Source organism: Anguilla rostrata, chromosome 13 (genome assembly GCF_018555375.3).
Source record: "Anguilla rostrata isolate EN2019 chromosome 13, ASM1855537v3, whole genome shotgun sequence".
NCBI lineage: Eukaryota > Metazoa > Chordata > Actinopteri > Anguilliformes > Anguillidae > Anguilla > Anguilla rostrata.
Genome location: NC_057945.1, coordinates 11,591,105 through 11,614,613, shown reverse-complemented (window position 1 = coordinate 11,614,613; position 23,509 = coordinate 11,591,105). Strand labels below are relative to the sequence as shown.

The window sequence follows — 23,509 nt, the reverse complement described above, 5'->3', positions numbered from 1 at the left end:
AGTTCCAAGATGTTTTGGCCAAAAACCTGGTTTTCCCCAGCAGGAAACGCAAACCTGGCCACAAATGAAACTTTTTGCTAGGCAATGATCCCAAGCATACCTCAAAAACAACCAGAAGTGGTAAACCGACCACAAAATTACTGTTTTGCAATAGTTCAGAATTACAGTATGAGAATCTCAGCCTCCAGACTTGGACACAATTGCAAATGTGTGGTTTGAATCGAAGAGGGCGGTCAGCAAGAACAGGCCTAAGGATCTTGGAAAATTCTGTATGGAGAAATGATACAAAGATACAAAGATCCCCCAAATATGTTCACCAATCACCAATAACAACTCAATAGGGGTATCCTTTTGAAAGGGGAGGGAGCACAAAATACTGAAAGCAGGGGTTATAATGAAGAAAAAAAAATTTGGGAAAAAATATTACCTCTTAAAATTTTCTACTCTGAGCAATTGTATTTGCACAAAATAATATTATTTAGTATACGATATAGCTCATTACCGGTACATATGTTTATTTTATCCTGCCTTCTTTGCTCGTCTTTATGAAGGATATATAATGAGCATGTATTAATGAGGAGAAAGGCACAGAATACTATCAGGAAACGTGCTGTTTGAACTTGGTGCCTGAGCTATGAACTATGGTACAGAATCTTGTACCATATAGCAACTATATGGTAAAGAAAAGGAATATGACTATTTGTCTGTGGCTTGGGAGTCCAACCCTCCTCCTTCCAAGCACAATATACATTTGAGAAAATGAAGTTTTAAACAGAAATATGTCACTTCCATTCTGCTTATTTGTTTATTTATTTATTTTTTTGTCGGTCCATGTATAGCTGGTGCTTTGTCCAGTGCACAGTTTACTCATTTATAATACTTCTTCTGTCCTTTGTCTTCCAGAGGGTATGAAAATCTACATAAACCATTTAACTGTTCCATGTGTTTTGGAGCTCGATCGCTCAACTCGATTGCTTAACTTTTGGTCATCATTTGGTTAAGAGGACCAGAAACTGCTTTTGGCACGTGTACACGATAAGCACAAATCTTGCTTGCTCACATCACCATCTGATGATCTAAGTTTGAATTACAACATGTACCTCTATAAGCTTAACATTGTGAATCAGTAGAGGCATAGCTTCATAAATAAACATTTTTTAGAAACAAAGTATTTTTCGACCTTACCCATGTCTTATTCAATTCTATCATTCAGTAAAGATAGTAAAGAGATGTGTTGAATGATTCTTTTGTTTACTAGAAAATGAATTGGGAGAATTGAAAGTTTACCAAAATTTCTCATGGTTCTATATACACCCAGGCAATAGTAACTTTCACCTATTCCTGGCTTATCAGAGTAATTTAAAAGAGCTTAGACTTCAGATAACTTTTGTTGGACATATACATTTTTAAAATTGTTTTTTCCCCTTTTGACTTTCCAATAACACAGTCGTAAAAATACATCATTAGTAACATATAGGGGAGACTGTGGCTGGTTGGCTCCAAACTTGGAAATATTGGAAATGTATTACTTCCAGTTAGTAGAGATAGGAATCTGCTACATGATAAAATATTTGAAATGTTTGTGAAGAGTGATGTTAGCTGGGTAACATGATATTATCGGAGATAATCGGAGATGATATTATAGTTAAAAAGAATGAGGTAACCAATAGAAAATGTTTTCAATTAAGAAAACATGAATATTCAATGAAATAAATATACATATAATAAATAAACCATAGCATGTATAATAAATACATTCATCATACATTTACAAAACACCCACAAATACAAAGATAAAAGAAAGATAAAAGAAGAGAATAATAGGCCTATAGGTACATGGAATGTCTATTGATGAACTGGGTAAAAATGTTGTTTGGTTTCAACTCTATTTGATATTATTCCGTTAATACTTTTAATATTTTGTATATTTCTTATATTTTTTATTTATTCCATTGCTTTATTCTTTATAACTATTGCATTTTAACATTGTGCCAAACAACCCCATAACGTGTGCCAACCAAGCCTGTGTTGGGGCTGGTTGGCACAAGTGCACGACACGACTTTAATCATTAGTCACCTAATTGTATAAAACATTTGTGGACATTAAAATACACTGATTTATTCCTGAGACCATAACATTTCATTTGCTAATGGTTGGAATATTCTAGCATACATTTTGCTGAAGAAATGCGGCAAAGAGTGAAAAGCGTGCCAACCAACGCCGGTCTCCCCTACGTACATAATGCAAACTACATATTGTTGGAATATAAAGGATGTGCTTTGAAGTAAGAGCATGACTCAGGCTGCTGAATTTCCGTCCTGAATATTCGGAACATTTCTTAATCAATATATCGACGTTGGTCAAATTAATGCTTAACGTTACCTATAAACGTACTTTATAGGTAATTCTCGCAATCTGCATGGACCAAAACCGAATTAAGGCAAGGAATATGGAAAGCACATTTGAAACTACGTTCATTCATTTTACCTGCAGTTCTTTAGTTCGCCCCTAGAGAGCGCCTGCTCCCCATAGAAAAAGTTAATCATCAGACGCTGAATGATACTGAATATAACCATAAGGTTTTGTGAAGACATATTTTAGTGAAGCTAATTGTTAAATTATACCAACAATATTCAGACTTCTAAAACATCTTATTTTTATAATGAATCTAATTTATTCAATTATAATGCATATTGGCATTACACTCATTGCATTACATCATAAGTCAATCACAAATCCTGAAAGTCAATTTTGTGCACCACTAATTATACTGCAGAATCAGAGCATCCTGTCAAAGTTTTTCTTCCAATAAAGGTAATAAACCAGACCTTTCAAAAAGGCTAAAACATCTGTGACACAAGTCACTAACAGAGATGGAAGAAATGTTCAAAGGAGGCTACAGCATTGGGATCCCAAATGACCTAAAAGGAAAGCTCACATCTTGTTATCAACACATACTTAGGTGACATGATTCATTTAACAGCTTTAACCCTTTAAACACCCGTAAAATTCCTGCCAATTATCAATGTCTTTTTAAAATATGTATCTATTTCCACCAAAATTCAAAAGAACTTTCCTCTCATTTGATTGTTGGTCAACAGCACAGTTTGTTGACCTGCAGATACTCATATTTCAATACGTATTTGGCCCAGATCTGCACTTTAGTGCTTCTGGGGGAGTTGCACAGCGGAGTTGTAGATACATGTGAAATGCACTTATAGGCCACAAACCATGCCATATGAAAAAGCTGGCTTGTGATTGGCGTGATATGATAGTTCAAAATTCTAGAACAAACTGGTGGAGGGAAGCCATATATGGGGACACAACCTGCTGTCTCTGACCTACAGAGAGTGTTATCATTCAATAAATGTGAATACCATTCTCAAATTTAATGGACATGTGTTGTCAAGTTCTGGGATGTAAGCAAATTATTCATTTTATCTGTTGGGAGATGTGCAGTTAATGAGCCACTATTTGTCAACATTTGCTTCACTACCTTCACGACCGGCGCCAAGACTTGGAGTGTGAAGACTGGGGTGCAGAGATGGACAGACGCTCATGTTACTGGACCTAATTTTAACGGAAGCACGTGGAGGAGAGGCTGTTCCCCCCTGAAACTGTTATTGGTCTGTCTCCCAGGGAAACAGCCCACCGGCCCTCCCCTCATATGTGCACTCACAGACACACACACACACACACACACACACACACGCACACACACACTCCCTGGGTAACTCCTTGGCATGGTGCACACACCCAGCAGCTGCCAGCACATGCCGCTGATTCCAGGCTCCCTTTAACCCATAAAATGTGAGCCAGGCGTTCGGTAACAACATACCATTAAATTACAGTCGCTTATAGCACCCTGATGCGATCAAACCTGTTTTCCATCCTGCAGTGTCCCCTGATGTGCAAGATGCAAAAGTGATCAGGGGACTTTATTACCCGTTGGTTCTGCTGAATGGGAAGATAATCTTGACACCTAAGACAAGTTCATGGGAAACATGTCTCTATGAAAAATGCACGTGTATTACATTTGCAGCTGAATATGCATGGTCAAATACATCATTACTCTGAGTATGCTTGCCTGCACAAGCAAACACATAAATATATGGATATTTTCTGTTTACAAGACTGACTAAGCCTTTGATTTAGGTTGAATTTTTTTCCATATGCTGACTTGTCTGAATGAAACATTGGTGCCTGTTCCCATGTCATGTTTAGACTTGAAAGCAAAAATCAGATCTCTTCTGCTGATCATGTAGCCTCAGTCAGGGCATAATTGATCGCTTCTATGTTGTAAAAACATCACGGTATCAGTAACACCCCGGTGTTACATTTCAGTAGCAGGAAGACAGATACGTTCGCCGGAGAACATAAGTGGAAGACTTGACTATATCGAGAGTGGATATTTGTGCAAACGTGCACATTAAATAAATAATACAGCCATATCCTATGGCCCAGGAAATTAATAGACAATTTTTAACATTAAAAACATAGACGAAGCGACAATGACATGTTAGCATTGCTGCTGTAATTTTGAATATGAAAACAGGCACTCAGAATTGAGGGCCCATTTTCACCCCTTCAAACTCTCCAACTCTCGAAAGTGACAAGTGCCCTGACTATTCCATATCATATTCAAAAGGCAGCGTCACAAAAATGGCTATTTCACTCTATCACAGTAAGAGTAAAATGTTTTCTGTGTCTCTTGTTTTTTTTCCTCTCTCTTGAACACAAACAGCCCTTGCTGGCAGGGGTAATACCCATTAATTAGATTCCATTTGTTGGGATAATTGAATTTTTTCTCAGAGCATTTTTCGGGCAAATTAAAGTGGTTCTTTACGATCCATGGTGTCAACAGGGACACAAACAAGGAATGTTAAACATTAACACATCAAAGAAAAGTTTTTTCTGGTCCCCACATACATTATCACGTGCATAGCCTCCAGACATCTGGATGAATTTGGCCACCATACATGAGCCCGTTAGCCATGTAGCGTGATAAGTGGCCGGTGGCTTTCAGAAAGTTCTGGAATTCCTGTCGCGGGGTTGAGTCTCCGCTATCCTTTTCAAGTTTCACTCTCCCCGCTCAAAGGAAAACATGCAAATGCACTGGAGTCCAGCTACTTCAAAATAGCTCCGAAGTGCTAATTTACGGACGGGGGAGTGGCTGTGGTCGCAACGTGCGAAAATGACTCTAAACTAGACCTCGATATCGAGCCATCTGCTGCTGGCGATGACCGCGGCGACGATGACGACACCGATCGTGAGTCTCCCGATGATGTGATCCTTCCAGCAGAGGATCTCGGAGTAGCCTACCTCAGGGGGGGGGGGGGGGTGGAGCCAATGGTGAGCTTGGTCTGTTGAGTCTCATTACCTGTGTTTGGTTCTGCTCATGCCTGCAGTGCCTTCCCATCCCCATCCAAAAACAGCAGGCGGGGCATTACATGAAAACAGGTCAGAACAGAAACAAGATGGAGTGTAGCCTCACAGCACGACGGGCGCCAGCCCAACCCAATGAGACAAATGACCACCAGGAGGCCCCCTAATTAACCTAAAACATAGTCGATACATCATTTATAATATTGGGTTGGGGAGGCCCCCATATCAAATCCTGATTTGGCCTCTGAAAGAGTAGGGCAGGTACTGAGCTTGACTGTGGGATTTTAATATTTTATATTAAATCTGATGCTCAATTATTGTTTTCCTGTGCTTCATTTTGGTCAAATATATTCCAAATATACAACCTGTTCTTCTAGGTTGGTGTGCCCTTTTCCTACTTTGAGCACTTTCCCCTCAATTGGTCTCAGCACAGCCCAGATAAGCAGGACCTCATTCTGCCCTGTGACAGACGGACAGAAGCCATTTTTAAAAAGCACAACCTCACAGGGTCAGGTTGGACATGCTAACCACTGAAACCAGAAAACTGAAACCAGCCCAGCCAAATAAAGACAGGCTGGGATTGGCTGAGACCTAACCTGTAATGTATCATCGTTGGACCGTGACCGACAGAAATATGCCAATATGTCTGCTGGTGGCACTTTGCTGAAAAATATGCTGTCCTGCGTGCCGTGACGTGTGCATAGACAGAAAAGACTAAATTAAGATGGTGAAATCAAAGCGGCCTCATTTTGATATAGCTAATGGCAGAGAACCGTTTCTATGCTTCACTGATACAACAGCCAGCGGCAATCCTGCTGTCCAATGAAATTAATGGTCTCTCTTGCAGCTGCCTGGTCTGACCTGATTTAGGCTTCACAGAATTATTATGGCTGGAAGCAGGCCGGCACCATGTTTTATTTGGTCTAATGTCGGTTGGGGTTTGACTATGCCACACTGAGTGACTCAGGTCAGCTGCAGGAGCTCGACAAGGTACCGCTATGTGGTTCAAAGAACTAACCAGGGATGGTTTGTTTATACGGCTATGGAACGAGTAAAACCTAACCGGACATGTTAGAAATCGCAGAACTGATATATCGCGTAACGCAGCAGCCTGCAAGACGAAAGATTTTTCGTGTTTAAAAAAAAAAAAAATAAAAATAATTTAAGTGTCCGACAATACAGAACTTTTTATTTTGATTAAGACCGCAAAAGTTCTAACAGGTCTCAACGAAGTGAAATTCTTAGTGCTGCCAGCCATTCGATGTAGGCTACGCAGTCTCCATGCGCATGCGACATGAACGCTAGCGCTTGAGAGCTACGATTTCCGGGTTTCAGTAGGTTTTTTGTAACACAGTTCTTTGGGTTTCAGGGATATGGCGTTTATCTGCTTCTTCGGACTCGGGAATAACATGATGTCAGAAAATAACTTGCCGCTGTATTGCGGCACGATTATACTCACCAAATGAGTATAAGCGAAGGAATGCAGAAAAATAAAATAAAATAAAAATAAAAAATTGACATGCACTTCCGCGAATCTGAAGAAAGTCAAAGAAAATGTCCATATTTGGCTCGCCAGGATGTTAAACTTATTAATTTATTTATGTAATCATTTGATGTACAAGGCATAATAGTCAGCATATTGTCTACTACACAGTAGCCGAACACAATACGTTGTTTTCACCGAGCAGCTATTTTTAGGAACTCCCTTTCTCTTTTTGTTCTCACAGACCTCCCCACAGCTCGGGCTTGTGTCACAGCCAGCCAGGGATTCCACTACGTCAATGAGAACCTTGATTTACGTCATCCGATAGACTCGCCCCGTTGTTCTGAGCGAGACAAGCATCTTAGGGTTTCTGGCGAAGGGAAAGCTCTTGCGTTGCACAATAGAAAAAAAGTAACCAAACTGGAAAAACGGCGGGCATATATCATATTACGCGGGGAGTCACGAAGAAGAAAACCCTTCACTGTTTTGTGGTTCGACTGGTTTTCCTTTTTCATATCAGCATGGCCTCTACAATGAAAGAGACGAATAAAAGACACGGGCGCTGTTCCAGATCTGCAGGCGTCCGTAAGCGGAGTATGAGATGGAAAAGAAGACATGCTGCGATAGGACACGGATGAACGGATGAACAGATGGACTCCCGAATGGCTACATGTATCACTGCACTGGCTACAGTATTGCTGTTCATTCAGGCAAGTTAAGGCGTATCTATCACATTTTTATTTAAAGAGTGAGGAACATTCTATAGTTATTTACGCATCACGCATTTCATTTGCGAAGAATACTAATGGTATAACTCAAAGTAATGCCTTTGAGCATCTCGGTTCCATCTCATTCACAGGGACGTCTGCTGGCTCTGATAACTGAGTGGAAAAGGACTAGAGGCATATGACATCTAAAATTGGAGGCATCATGTAGGAGAAGAGACCCGAACGTCTGTTTGGCCATTTGTCACCTTAAATCAATAAGTTTGGAAGATCCACGGCAATTCTACCGATTTATATAAAGCATTATATAGAGATTGTATATGGGTATTTCATTGTATGAGCAGGATGGGTACCCAATCAGTGTCTGTGTATACAACACACACACACACACACACACACACACACCTAGGGTGTAATACACATGGCAGCGTGTTTAAAACTTCTTTCCTTAATTCATATTTCAGTCGTGTCTCCAGCCAGTCTGTGAGATGCAAACCTGCGCTTAGCCTTCCATTCAACCTCAATTGAAAAGGAGTTAAAGAATCGATCCTTTAAAGCTGAAACGGCATCCAGTTCAGCGTTGTGGGGAGGCCGTCGGTCTGACCTGGCTGAACGGGTGACATAAGCATCCGCAGTTTGTGTATGTGGGCGTGTGCGTGTTGACTCACTGAGGGTTCCTTAGCTGTCATCTCCAGACCAGTGCGTGGCTGCAGCACAGGATATAACGTAAGGGTTGAGTGGGCCAGCGTGATAGACGAGACAGCCCTACAGACATCAGACGTGTGGTGTTAACTGCGTATGGAGCTTCCGCCTCAACCTACGGGGGTGGAGGGGGGGAACCTAACCCACTGAGGTGTATTTCCTGTGATGAGACCCAGTTGTTTAAAACCAGTGGGTTGGGTTTCATTGGGTCAGTAATGGTCCCATATCTGCTCTGGTAAAAGCAGTCAACTGGAAAAAAGAAGAAAAAAAAAAGGTGTGGTAAAGTACCCGTCTGGCAGAAGGGACCGTGGGTAAAACAACTGCCTACGAAAAGGGGTGTGACTAAAACACCCACATAGGAAAAAATGTGCGTGAGAGACATAGAATTTAAATTGAGGCAGATACCCAAAACGCACTTTGAGGAAGGCGTCCACCCCCTCCGCCTCAGTCCCCCACCCTGTTTATTTTCCTTGATCTAAAGCTGACCTCTCCCTCAGGAATCTCAAGTTTCTGTCCAGTGAAGTTATCATACGCTCGGCTTAAAATATACCCGTTTGCATGTGCAGAAAATGCATTAGTGTATTTATGTTTACACACACTACCAAACAGACAAAAAACACCAAAGCAGAAAGTGTATTTTGGTAGTTCATAGGTTTGTCTCAGTGAGCTATTAGGCTTAATATGCTGTAATATGCCCACAGACTCAGAGGGCCTGGAGGATAGGTGAGGACAGGCTGTATGCATTGTGGGAATCACCAGTCCCTTCTCCATAGACAGCTCACGCACTGCTAGCACTGGACAACCCCCAGCAGGGGCGGCACCAGGGATTTTCGGCCCCATGAAAAGATCTCATGTCGGGCCTCGCCACCCCAGAAAATCCCATGCTCTAATATTTTTTGAGGGCCCCTGTCCGCCAGGGCCCTTGGAATCATCCAAACTTCCCCCTCCCTTGTGGCACCCCTGGCACCCAGCACAGTCCCTCACTCACAGAGGTGTTTGGAGAGAGAAGGATTGTACCAAACAGGAGAGCAGCTGACGCAACGGCCTTTTGCTGGGGTTTAGGTGACGGTTAAATAACACATATGCTGCTAATGTATGTCACGTATTTAATATTATAGTCAATTAACAGGGATATGTCCCAAATACATCATTCGTCTAGCACGTATACTGCATACGTCACATAAAAATAGCACAGACTGTAGAAACTATGCATTTTCCATTTGCTAAACGATGCAGGACTCACCATAGGAGATACTTTATTTGACATCTTTGGTTATTGTGCAATAACCCTATTATGTAATGAAATGACACGGCTGCACTGTGCATGCTCACACTGCTGCTGATGAACGCTAGGCTAAGCTACAGTGTGCTGCTCGGCAGTGAGGAGATGTTGGGTACTCCTATACATGCAGTGGCTGGAGCAGGTCTGGGTTTAGTCTCAGTTATGGACACACTTCTGGGACCCACCCAAGCACATAATATTGTGCGACCCAAAGGAAAATGTCACAGTTGCTTAGATTTTATTCCAAGGCTGAAAACAAACTGATTTTCACTTTGAGCTACCAGTAAAAACCAGGAAACCATACAAAATTTAAAGTATGGGAATCTAATAGACTGTCCATTTTTGTACCATTTACTTAGATGCAATTCTCATGGAGTTTTTTTCTCCCTCTTGAAAGTGCTTTGAATTACAAAGCTACTGTTTCCTCTGGCACGCAGGTGGGTCAGACCAGTGCACAGATCATAACAGGGCCCACAGGGTGGATGTGCGCAGTCTTTGCAAAGCTTTCCACTAGATTTCCTGTGTACGCCACCAGATGTGCAAATATTGACACCATAATATATTTTACGTTGGACTGACGAATGAGTCAGTAAGTCAAATAACGGAATAGAGATTTGAATAACCTCTTTCACTCAGCACATCTCTGGCCAGGATGTAGCTGAGTGTCTGTGCTCTATGCAAAAGCCCAAATACTTTCCATAGATAACATGACTGGCACCCTCACAGCGTTAGGGGGTACACCATTTGCATTACTTTGTATCCCATTTAACTTTTCATCTTTTTTTGCTTCATTACGAAAACAATAATGAATTAATTGCAATTGATGAATTAATAATTTTGTGGAGCCTATCTAAAACATAGGTTCCATGAAATAGAGGGACATTTTGAAACCATGTTAAAGCGTGCCTGTTTGCTGACATCCATTCCTGTTGAACTGAAGTGTCCTTTCTCACAGAGGTACTGCCTGTTTCTTCCTCACAAATAAATGCTAAAATTTAGTTTTCCTGTTTTCAGTGATGTTTATGCCAGCCACTCAAATTTCAAATAGCCTGCAGTGTGTATTTCAATATTTGCATAACTCATTCATGCTTAGAGTGAAAGTTCTAGCTTTATGGCTGAGGGAGTTAAAACTGGTAAATAGGGCCTACTCATTCAAACAAATACGTGACTGACTTTATTATTCATAAAGCTGTAGCTACTATACACATGAGTATACTGCACTTTGCTAAGAAAGACGATCTTGCTATTAAGCTAACAAGCAGATTACTTTGAAATAATAAATTAACTGCTTTAAATGTTGATATCAAAAGAACAGTTATAATCATCGCAATTATATATGTAGTAATGTGCACCGTTATATTTTAAGTGAAGCCGTACATCATTAAAATAGAGAAATCATCTGTATTTTATCGGATTGTATTGTGTAGGCTACATACGCAACACACGTGCACGTATGTTCAGCGCTGCACTTGTAGTCTACAGCCTTGTCTGGACGTGTGCACATGCAGTACTCACATTTGAGTGTGGAAAGTTATTATTACAATAAACTAGAAGTCAACACAATCAAACAAAACATTATTGCGGTAATATGGTAATGCAACAGAGCGTGCCTTACCATTGGAAACCAACAGCAGCTGGTGTTCATTTTAAAAGCATCCCCATTGTTCATATACAGTAAAATGTCCAGTGTTATTTCAACTCTAACCAGATAACATTTGGTCCAACATTCCAGAGTGGGCACAAATGTTATCTGTCATGAGTTGAATTAACGTTGTTAGAAGTGAATGAACACTGCACGTTTACAAATATTGTTGTCCAGTATGACAGTTGGGTTCATTTAAACCAGGCCCATCTACAGCAAACTGGTACTGTAGGGTAAGTACATAAATGTGTCACACTTTAGCTATACACTTGAACAAAGGATGTACAACAGTTGTGTATTGTATTTATACTTTAAAAACAGCCGAAACAAAACAAATAGCTGCCTCTACGTTATGATGTGAATTGTCTGTTTTTATTAATTGTCTACTTAACTCTGTTCGTTTTTAGAATGAAACACCCTCAGTTGTAAAATCTTAAATAATTTTAGTACAAAGAAACATAATTTTAATAGCAACTAAAGATCACAACCAGCATTTAAGGCGAAATGACTGATTTTTGTTCTGGGTAGTTGCTCAAATCTGTACAAGAATGTAAATTGTCTCGTCAGAGCTGCAATGTATTTATTTTTCTTAAAATGCTGTGTTTAAACACACCTCAACGTCAATCAACAGCTCTTAGCAAACTAACTATTGCAACAACGTTATTTGAGGAATCCTCATCTTGTCTTCATTTGACAGTTCACATTTTTTCATCGCTTTTAGCTATTTATGTCATCATTCTGCATCTATTTTTAGGCCATTCCAGGCTGTAATAGCACCGCGCGTGTAGCCTTGTAGTTCATACAGCTAATTTTAGATCAGACACACCGCATGGTGTTTGCGTCAATGGAATCCCGTGTGTGCGTCAGCCTCGAGGACGTCTGCCTGCGAGGGGCGCCATTGGTCCATAGCCGGGAAGTTCTCCGCCCCATTACCATCTATGGAGAGTGGCTCTTCATGCGGCTTTTACCTCCTGACGTAACGGCACAGTAAATTGTATAAATTGCGCTGATCGAGGCAGCAGGCTACCACAGACGTTCATAACGATGGGAGAGAGATAGAGAAGCACTTTCTTATCATTTGGAATACAGACACATTGCTTGAAATCCTTATTAAACAGAGGATATAAAAGCAGGTAGGTTAATGCACTTTGTTGTGTATGTTACAGTTTTCAGTGCGTTATTATTAGGCTATTTGTATGGACCCTGTATGACATTACGAACGGAGGGGGTGTGTCAGTAACAAGGGGGAATAAGCTTTAACAGGCAGAAGTTAAAATCTGAGTTTAACAATTTTGTTATTTAATAAACGTCATCTGTATTTTATTTTTCTCTCAAGCTGCTCATTACGTGTCACGAAGCTGCCGTTAAAAATAAATATTTTAAACTTGAAAACTATGGCTATACTATTCCAGCTATAGTTCTGTAAAATTCATTGTCGTAGTTTAAAAAAAATGTTTTTGCTTCACTTCTTATGTCTTATAATAAAATTGAAGTAGGAAAAAATACTGACAATTTGTTCAGACGTTTTTGAGACCTGTGCACCTGCTAAACCCAATGTATTCACGCGTGACGATATGAAATGCTTCCCAATTCGACTTTAAAGTGAGTTTGCAAACTCAAAAAAAGAAAAAAAAGATATGCAAATACAGCTGTTCGGGAAAGTCGATAATCTGATGTGCTTTACCTAGTTTTAGTAGCAATTACAAGTGCAATGGTCTCGTGGGTGCAATATCTGATACAGTTCTATACAAGTCTTCTCATTGATACTGACTGGCGTGGAAAGCAAGCATAAGGGACGTCTTTATTATGGTTTTTGTTTTCATTTCAGATCTTTTAGCTGTTTAGTCTCAAAATCGGAATTATCTTCATAATACCCCACAAACTAATCGACTCACTGAACATTTACTAGAAAAAACATTGCTTTATTTTTGTTGTTGTCGTTGCTGCTGTGGTGCTACTTTTGTTTACTGTCCTGCTGGTGCTTTTTGCTGTTTGCTTGTTACTTAAACATGGAAATTACTTTGTCAAAATGTGTCATTTGGCCTTGATCAGGGCTTGATCAGGTCTGTGAATCACCGTTTTAGTCTAAATGCGATTACAGGCTCTAGGAGACGAAACTGCAGAATTGTGCCTTTAATGTGATTTGTCTTTAGTGTACATGTGCACGCAATTGCCTGTTTGTATGTACCCTTTGGAGAAAACAAATCACGGCGTTTTCTGTTGGCGCCTTTCATTGGCCAAGGTTGTGTCTTGGTTAGTTAGTGTGCAACTGGTGTGTGGTTACTATCACCAAACTGAGCACTGAAAGAGACACGGAGAACGCCCACACGCAATGTTAAGGGAACCAACTGAAAACCTGGAAACGGTACAGGTCTGAACAATGAGGAAACAGGAGTGAAAGTCTTGTTGGCGTGGACAGTCTCACTGGCGTGGGTGTTCATTTCTTGTCAGATTGGCCAACAATGTTTGAAAACACTATGCTGTTGCTTCAACATTTTTGTTAAGTTCTGAAGTCTGAAAATAATTCTTATACTAGGCTACCATAGGTACTGGAGAAGTTGTCAGCATTGGTACATCTTAATAGCTCCAACTGTCAGAAGCGGAGAGATCAGCAGATTTTAAAAAGCTCTATTGTACGAGAGCAGCATATAAAGCTTCATTCATGGAGGCCTAAAAATAAGTAGTGGTTCTCAGAGTTTTGTTAAACATTGAGGACATTTTGTTCTCCATCTTGAGGGCTAGTATTGCGAGTCACATGGAGTTGCATCAAGTTTTTTCTCATTGGGAATCTGGTGGTCATTTTGTGACAGCTGTCAGCTTGTCGTATTCAGATTCATGTGCAAAAATACTTGCTCATTTTAGCAACCAAGTGAAATTGAATGTGAAAACATGAACAGGGCAATGGAGAAGTTGAAAAATATTTTTTTTCCCAAAATAAATATGTAATATTTAAAATTATTAGCAATTTTTATGTAAAAAGCTTATGTATCCGTTATCACTATTGTAAAACAAAGAAATGTTTAATTGAATGAATAATGCAATTAATACACATTTAAAAGACCTGGACCGTAGGAAATCCCATGTACAAAACCATTTTTCAGTATACTAGACAAAAACGTTTGTAGATCTCACTGATGAACCTGTTGCGCCTGTCCTCTTTAGTACAATCTAAGTATGACAAAAATCTGATTTTTCTGAATCTGATCTGTTTAAATAAAAAAGAAACATTTTTCTGATGTTGCAATTGGCTTTGACCTGAGACAGCGGCACCTATCCTCTCCCCTGCTACCATCACACACATACATACACACACACACACGCATGCACACACTCACACGTACATACACACGCAGGCATGCATGCACACATACATATACACAGACACACACACACACACGTTCACTTTGTTTGGTGTTCAGCCAATTCATGAACTTCAGCTTGTTAGGCTTCTTAGGCCTGTCAGCCCTGCAGGAGGTGTGTAGTGTGTTTATACGTGTGGGGTGTTTGACGCTTTATACACCAGTAATGCAATATCCTGTGGCAAGACTATCCTCCAGCCGGTGGCCAACTTTGTAATCTTTCTCAGAATCTCTGAGGGAAAAAAGGCAACCCTGTCTGTTAGCCATAGTGGGTGGGAGGGGGATGGGTTCCACCAGTACCTTAGGAGAGACTGGAGGGTGTTACAGGTGCCCCCCGTCCCCCGACGCGTTGGGATTCCTGGTGGTGCAGAGCAGTTTGACGATTTGGGCGGGGCTGGCGCATTGTCCCTGGAGCTGCTGTTTACGGCTGCAGGCTGTCCCGGTTCTCCCACCCACGTTGAAATCCGGAGCATGCCAGGGGAACACCTCCCCCTTGAGGGCAGCCTGGCCTTCGTTTAGCTGCAGAATCGTATCTGTCATGTCAGTCCTTGGGGACTACCCTACCCTAATGTTTGACTTTAAAAACAACAAAAATAATTTGCTCATGCTCCTATTTTCAGTAACCAATTTCTCAATGAGTGTAAGTTTGCAAGTTTAAGGGACTAGTTTTATTTTATGACACCTGTCACGTCTCATTTATCAAGGGTGCTCCATCCACCCCGTGTTGCTTTGGAGGTAGCATCCCTAGGTCGTGCACCAGTCCTACATTAGTAGTTCTCTGGTTCCCTTCTTGAGCTGTGAATTCTGAAAGGCGCGAATGCTTTCCCTTTCTCCCGCAGAAATGCCCTGTGTTCAAACCCAGTATGGAACTCTGCCTTACGAGAACAACCACTACCCCTCTGAGTTCCTGAGCTCCGACCCCACCGCCAAGTTGGTCATGGACGTCAGTGGCCAGCGGGACCAGCTGTCCGCCCCCTCCCTGCCCAGCATCAACACCCTGGTGGGCGGGTACGCCGGCGAGTTCGACGCCTACTCCTGCCAGATCACCGCGTCCGCCGCCCCCACCCCCGCCGGCTCGGGCCAGCAGTCGCCCTTCAAGCTGGACGACTTCCAGGTGTACGGCTGCTACCCCGGCACCTTCGCCCTCAGCTACCTGGACGAGACGCTGTCCTCCTGCGGCTCCGACTACTACGGCAGCCCCGTGTCCGTCTCCTCGCCCTCCACGCCCGGCTTCCAGGTCCAGCCCGTGTCCTCCTGGGAGCCCCCCTTCAGCCCCTTCTCGCCCGGCCCCGGGTGCTGGCTGGCCGAAAAGTCGGCCCTGCCCCAGCAGCCCTCGTTCTTCACGTTCAGCCCCCCGTCGGATCAGCAGTCCCCCCTGGCGTCCCAGCAGCCCCAGGGGTCCGAGCAGGAGCCCTTCGGCCCGGCTCAGCACCACTCCTCTCCCTTGCACTTCACGCCCCTCGCCCTCGATCAGGGGTGCTTGGACAGTCCCGTGCTGGCCGAGGGGCCCATGTCGTCCCCCAAGGCCCGGAGCCCCGGGGCCAACGAGGGCCGCTGCGCCGTGTGCGGGGACAACGCCTCCTGCCAGCACTACGGCGTGCGCACCTGCGAGGGATGCAAAGGGTTTTTCAAGGTCAGCCTCGGTTCCTCCTCAGTTTGAGGTCTCTCTGTTCACAATGGATTCATTGTACTTTTGTACTTGTTTGGCTGTGTTAAGGCAGCGTTTTTATAGATGCAGTGTTTCAGACTAAACTAACAGTAAAAGGGTTAATTAAGTATATGTATGTCATCTATATAGTATGTATGTGTGCGTGTGTGTTTGTATATGTTGCGCGCGTGTGTGTGTGTGTGAGTGTGCACGTGTGTGTGTGTGTGATAGGGACCAAGTGAATCAGAGGTCTGAACTTTCCCTGTTCTCTTCTGGTCCAGTCTGTGTGAAATACCCACTGCCACACTTGCTGAACTACGCCTTTTGTGTCCTGCAGAGAACTGTACAGAAAAATGCTAAATACGTGTGCCTAGCCAACAAAGACTGCCCAGTGGACAAACGGCGGAGGAACCGTTGCCAGTTCTGCCGTTTCCAGAAGTGCCTGGCCGTTGGGATGGTGAAAGAAGGTATGACAGATCAGATTCTGGCTGCATCAGCCAGAGTTGGCATGTTCCCTTGCTTTAAGGCTCAGGTTGTGTTTAAGTAATCGGTAAAAGAGCCATATTAGGCTATTATATATTATTGGAACTTGAAGTATGAGTCATCAAGTTCAATGACACACCTACACTTTCAGTTCCCTTTATTGAGTCTAAGTGAGGGCGGGGAGTGTAGCCTCACACTCAGCCCTGTGCCAGAAGAGGACTGCAGGGGGCTAAGGGTACTTCAGTTAGACTTGGGTGACATTGTGAGAAGTTGTGAAGCAGAGTCACCATTTCTTTTTTGATTGGTTGCAGTCATGTAACCACCAGAAGTGAAAACAAACAGCTAAATTCACGCTAGGCTAGTTCATTTGTTTGAAATACAAATGCTATGAAGTAATGTTCTCATTGCACTGCTAGATTAGTTTAGCTAGTTAGTTTAGAATTTTGTCTCAAAAATTTTGTCAGTGAGCATGTTCTTGCGACAGGGGTTTGACAGCTCAGTTTCTATGTCAGAGTTATTAGTTTGCAAAAGACAGTGGAAAAACACCAGGGCTTCCAAAGATGGGACTGGAGTTCATTGCCACCCCTCCTCATCCAGTGGAAAGGTCTCACTCTTGGTCTAACGCTCTTGCTCTGCTCCTTTTCCCTCTTTGTTCCTTCTCAGTTGTTCGGACGGACAGCCTGAAAGGTCGCAGGGGTCGCTTGCCCTCCAAGCCGAAGAACGTGCAGGACTCGGCGTCCGCCACGCCTCCGGTCAATATCATCGCCTCCCTGGTCAGGGCACACATCGACTCCAACCCTTCACTGGGGAAGCTGGACTACTCCAAGGTTCGGGTTCGGGTTTGATCATGGCAGGCCATCTGTGCCCACTGCAGAGTATTCCATAGGTGTCATTGTCTGGAAGAATGGAAGCAGAATGGAAGAGGTAATGTGACTGGCTCATTCACCCGCCTGGCTCTTGCTTCTTCCCCCAGTACCAGGAAACGGTGGCCAGCCTATCAGAGAAGGAAGACGCCAGCGATATCCAGCAGTTCTACGATCTCCTGACCAGCACCATGGACGTGATCCGCAAGTGGGCCGAGACCATCCCCGGATTCACTGACTTCTGCCTGGAGGACCAAGAGCTGCTCCTGGAGTCTGCCTTTGTGGAGCTGTTTATCCTCCGGCTTGCATATAGGTATGGGACCTCTTTATCCTTTGGCTTGCATATAGGTATGTGGAGCTGTTTATACTTTGGCTAGCATATAGGTATGGGAGCAGTTTATCCTTTGGCTAGCATATGGGTATGGGAGCTCTTTATCCTCTGGCTAGCGTATAGGTATGGAAGAGGTTTATCCTTTCGCTAGCATATGGGTATGGGAGCTCTTTATCCTCTGGCTAGCATATAGGTATTTTAGCTGTTTGTCCTCTGGCTAGAATATAGGTATGGGAGCTGTTTATGCCTTCAGTACAGTATAGATCAGTGGTCTCCAACCCTGGTCCTGGAGAGCTACAGGATCTGCTGGTATTCATAGTGACTGCACTTCATGAATCAATTAGAGCAGTTGATTACACAGTTAACTCAAGTCACCTGGTGTCTTTGGTCACAATTGTGTGCTGATTTTAAGGTGAAAACAAAAATCAGCAGACCCTGTAGCTCTCCAGGACCAGGGTTGGAGACCACTGGTATAGATATTGCCTAGGCTATCTTCTACTTATTGCAGTGAAGTATCCATCTTGTCCTTATTGAATCATTTGATTATTAAAAATGGTTGGAGTGAAGTCAGGATGAAGTCTGTATTCCAGAGGCATTCAAAGAAACAAAGAATGTAATATTTACGTCCCTCTTCCAGCTATTAGACAGTTTGTAAAAAACTTCACATTTTGAAGGTAGCATCTCCCCGGCATTGAAAATGTGATTATTGAAAATTAAATGCTGTGTGTTTGTTGTGTGTAGGTCCAGCCCTGAGAAGGATAAGCTGATATTCTGCAACGGCGTCGTTCTCCATCGAATGCAGTGCGTGCGTGGCTTTGGCGACTGGATCGACTCCATCATGGACTTCTCGCAGAGCCTGCACCGGATGAACCTGGACGTCTCGTCCTTCTCCTGCCTCGCTGCCCTCGTCATCATCACAGGTAAACTTACCCGCCGAACAGGACTGCAGGAGAAGCGCACCTCGGCCGGGGAGCAACGAGGGAAATAACATTGTGTGTGAAACCATTTTAGCGAGAAGTACCCGCTTGATCGAAAACGATAGATTTTCAATATTACAAAGGCATTCTGAACATGTCGTAGCAGTCTGTTGTTGATGAAGAAATCACGGTCACGGCTGGGCTATTAAGCAGATTGTGATCTCGCAATTTTAAAATAAATTTAAAACAAAACCTATGGCAAGTAAGCACCCTTGAGAACAAAGAAAACATGCTTTTGTTCCTTTTTAAAAAATGGCTGTTAGATATTTTATCTGATGTGCTTAAAAACGTGACGCTCACACAAAGCCCTAATCTATGCGTGCTCGCCATCTCCGCCCCTCAGACCGCCACGGCCTGAAGGAGCCGAAGCGGGTGGAGGAGTTCCAGAGCCGGCTGATCGCCTGCCTCAAAGACCACGTCACCAGCAGCGGTGGCGACTCCGGCCGGCCCAACTACCTGTCCCGCCTCCTGGGGAAGCTTCCGGAGCTGCGGACGCTGTGCACCCAGGGCCTGCAGCGCATCTTCTACCTGAAGCTGGAGGACCTGGTGCCCCCTCCCCCCATTGTGGATAAAATCTTCATGGACACCCTACCTTTCTGAGGGAAAGGATACGAGACAAAGGATACAGTTGTCTGAACGGTCCGGTGGAGGACAGGGGAAAAGCGGAATCCTGTTTCTGTGGCCTTGGGGATTGCTGGGACATTGCGTTTTGAAGGGCGGAGCTTCCCCCCCCGCCCCAACCCCTTGCAGTGCACTGGCTGACTGGCATCCAGCTATCACTAAGTGACTCGCAAAAGACATTTGAAACAATTTTTACTTAAAGATTAACATGAACTTGCTGCCAGCCACAGTGAAAGAAAGAACTGGACATTGATATTTCTTTTCTGTTGTCTGTGGATTACGTGCAGTGGTACAAACGGGGACGCGAAAAAACGACAGTGAACACTTTCGTATAATCGGTTTTGTACGTGTGTTACATCATGGCGTGGTGGCAGGGGCATAAACCGTTCACACACGTTATAAGAGGGGGCAGGGAGAGGTCGGGCTGGCACACTAGAGCCTCAAGAGTAGGAGAGGACTATATATCCAAATATAACAGCAGTATTAAAGCTCATAGGTTTGACTGCAAAAGGGGTTCCACTGCCCCAGCGCAGTGCAAACAAGCTATCGCAAGCCGACGGTTCAGGTGATTTGAGACTCATCCAGAGAATCAGTAAAGTTCAGTCTCTTCGTTTTGGCTGCAGCCCAGAGATCAGTCCCACGTTTCAATGGCAGATATGATCTGGAGCGCTGCTCATCCTGGCTCTGAAATATCAAACGATGCTTGCAGAGCAATTTATATATCGATACCAGAACTTACATCAGGAAAGGCCTTGGACCAAAAGAAGCCCAAAGGGGTGATGGGGGGCCCTGGCTTTGTAGGTGAAATATCAGTACACCCCCTAAAGCCTTATATACCACAGTGACGCTAGGGCTGGGCGATATGGCCTAAAAGTTTAGTCACCATATGTTTTTAATTTTGCATGGTAGCGATATATATATCATGGTATATATTTTTTCTCCCAATTTCAACAGAATATGCATTAAAAGGAATACAAGACTCAGGCTAGTGACTGTTCCCTGTAGTTAACTATAACTTATAACTGTTACTAATTAACCATTTTTGCTTTCATGTAAAAGTGTGCACCCACATGTTTTTATTGGCCTATCAATATAGCTGTGTTGCCTGAAGTAACAGCCACAAGCATTAGCAAGCTATGATGCAATTGGTGTGAACAATATCTTTTCCTGGGCTCGACATTAAGGATTTTTTTCATCAGGGTTTTCGAATATATTTCCACTGGCCCAGCTGCCAAGATAAACATGGCCTCTTTTTTAACAAGATTCTACAGAAGATTTGTATTCAAAAGTGCCAAAACACCAATCTACAGCATTGGTTTAAAAAAATGTAGTCCTTTATTAAATACGAATCTGCCAATCATCGCCATCAAATTATGGATGCATTCTCCTTTGCCTAGGAATTCAGAATTTTGAGGCTAGATGCTTGCAGTTTAACTGACGACAAAACTATTACTGCAACAGTCAGTTAATAATAGTTAGTGCATTCTTTCAATCGCTTTTAGCTTGCTAGCAATCAATAAAGTACACAAGTTGGGTGGGTAGCTACCGCTATTGTTTCAATCTTACTTCATTCAAGAGCTGAGTTTTATTTTATGAGTAAATCTTAAACCAACTGAGACGTTTGTTGCTACAAATTTTGATAAATAATCAAGCTTAGGTTAGTTAGACTTAAGTTAGTTATTTGTAAGCAAGTGTCGGTACAAAAATAAATGAATGCTAAAGCTGCAACATTATTTATTGATAAGTTTCTGTAGTGAAAGGACACAGTGGTCGCACTAGCCACTAGAATGCTGTGTCTTTGGACCGAAGGACATTTCGGAAATTTTCTTTGAATCTTGCAATGCTACCAACAACTGTGTAAATGTTGTGTTTAAGAAACAACACAAATGTCAGACCAAAAAATGATTGGCTCAAAGGAACATTGCAATTATTTTGGTGGTTCAAGTCTGGGTCACCGTCCCTTGTAAAAACACACCTCAGAGTATCTATGTTTATAGAACGTAGCATATGTTTTTCCCTGTGTTTTAGGACTTTTTTGTGTAAAAGCAGTAAAAAAAGGTAAACAAAAAAAAAAACTTTGTATTCGACCCAGATAAGATTTACTTAGGATACTGGCCTAATTGGACAGGTGACAAATCAATCAACTGCCTTGAACCAATCCCAGGCCAGCGGGAACTCCTTATTGCCGAGCCCTGTTTTCTGACCAAAATCTTTGCACTCTAATGTTATCATCAAAATCCATTCTTTACCGATATGGACGATATTGCCAAATTCATATCGGGGTGCATATTTCTACCGGTATACCTCTTATACCGTTTATACCGCTCACTTCTCAGTGAGGCTTTATAATGTGTAGGAGAATTTTGGTGACATCAGTGTCTACTGTTGGGCAGAAATCCTCCCTTGTGCACACCGTCTCCCAGATCGCCTTGCTCTGTTCTAAGTTAGACGGAGTTCGCAAGTCTAGCAACATTGCCACCCCAGGCAAACAATCAGTATATTGTGCCTTAAGAAGAGATCCTTAAACACAGATTCCATATGACTGAAGAATACGGCAGGCAAAATGTGTGAAATACTAATGACTCAAAATGAAGTAAAAGAAAGAGAGAAATTGGCTGGAGATAGCGCGTGCCCCGATGTTCGTTGGCAGGTTTCTGGGCTTCAAGTGCCAAGCAAACTTTGTAAATACTGCACAAAAAAAAAACAAACAAACAAAAAAAATATATATATGGGGAAAGCTACTGTTAATGTTGCAAGTGTTGCCTTATAAATACTGTATTCTCCTTGAGAAGAATATGTATTTACATATCTTTTTTTTTTAAGTACCTTCAGTGGCTTTTCAAAGTCACACTAAATACGAGCAGCTATGAGCACCTGAGTACAACTTTCTATCAGTCTGTACTTCCTTTTCTAAGTATGAGTATGAATATATGTTTATGAATTTATGTATACTAATGGCAGAAGTACTTTATATTTGTGAAGGTTTTGCCAGTTCTCTGGTTATGTGGTTGTTTTCCTGTGAGTGTATGTATATATATATATATATATACATACATACATACATACATACATACGTACACACACATACAAACACATTCAGCATAAACATTTAATATTAAAAACATCCAAAAATTGATGCTTGTTTTGTTGCTTTTGTGCCCATCAGTTTTAACATAGATCAGACAACAATAGATCAGTAGTGATGGGGAAATCACTACTGAGGGACATGAACACATAGATCAAGCACAGTGGTTTTCATACTTGGGGGTCAGGATTCAAAGAGGCTGTTGCAGGGTGGTCCATGAATGCAGCAAAAAAAATTCATAGCCACCCTAAAACTAGTTATAAATGGATCATTTCCTTTCTCCCACCCCAGGCTATGGCTTCCAAATGGCGCCCTTCCAAAAGTGCACTTTTTGTACAATACCCGGTTGTCTATCTGCAAGAAACACGGTGGTCAAATTTCAGAAACTAAGCCTTACCAAAGGAGAAGGCACTTTAACAAACGAACGCTTGATCGATCACTCAGGGTGCTAACGGTGGAAGAGCGCACCCGTTGGTTTCTAGTCAACTCATGCTCCCTAAAGCTAAGAGGTCTGGCAAGCTCCTGTAATCCAACCCCCCCCCCCCCCCGCGCCCTTACCCCCAACCCACCCCACCCCGTGGAAATCAGACCTGACTGAAGTGGTCTCCGAATTTGTTGGCAGGCCAAGTGGAAAGAGGTGGAAAGGGGAGGGCAGCGAGAGAGAGAGAGAGAAAAGGTGGATTTGTGTGAAAGCCAGCCCAGCGTCTCACATCGTGACAAAACGCATGGCATGCGACCACCACCAGAATAGGTAATGTGAAACCGGCTTCTCAGGACAGGCTCGGGGCGGGTGACTAGGGGCTGACGGGAGGGGTCAAGGACGAGAGTGACAGCATTCCTCCACACCAGTGCAAGACACATGACAATTCTCAGGTCACATTCAAGACTAATGTCAATGTCCCTCACATGTGTATTTAGACAC

The 23,509-nt window shown here is 42.8% G+C and overlaps 1 protein-coding gene across 3 annotated transcripts; it reads left to right on the top strand.

The window, feature by feature from the left end:
• Window positions 1–7,207: 7,207 nt before the first annotated feature.
• LOC135237474 (nuclear receptor subfamily 4 group A member 1-like) lies at window positions 7,208–22,636 on the top strand. 3 transcript variants are annotated; one of them, XM_064304629.1, is made up of 7 exons: window positions 7,218–7,579; window positions 15,419–16,212; window positions 16,565–16,694; window positions 17,374–17,537; window positions 17,684–17,886; window positions 18,646–18,824; window positions 19,225–22,636. In XM_064304629.1, the coding sequence occupies exons 1-7, from the start codon at window positions 7,540–7,542 to the stop codon at window positions 19,479–19,481; spliced, it is 1,767 nt and encodes a 588-aa protein (XP_064160699.1). In that variant the 5' UTR covers window positions 7,218–7,539; the 3' UTR covers window positions 19,482–22,636. The 3 variants fall into 3 exon arrangements, with proteins under 3 accessions (XP_064160701.1, XP_064160699.1, XP_064160700.1); XM_064304630.1 differs by lacking the exon at window positions 7,218–7,579 and adding an exon at window positions 12,110–12,353; XM_064304631.1 differs by lacking the exons at window positions 18,646–18,824; window positions 19,225–22,636 and adding an exon at window positions 17,958–18,077 and having other exon boundaries at window positions 7,208–7,579; window positions 17,684–17,921.
• Window positions 22,637–23,509: the final 873 nt, after the last annotated feature.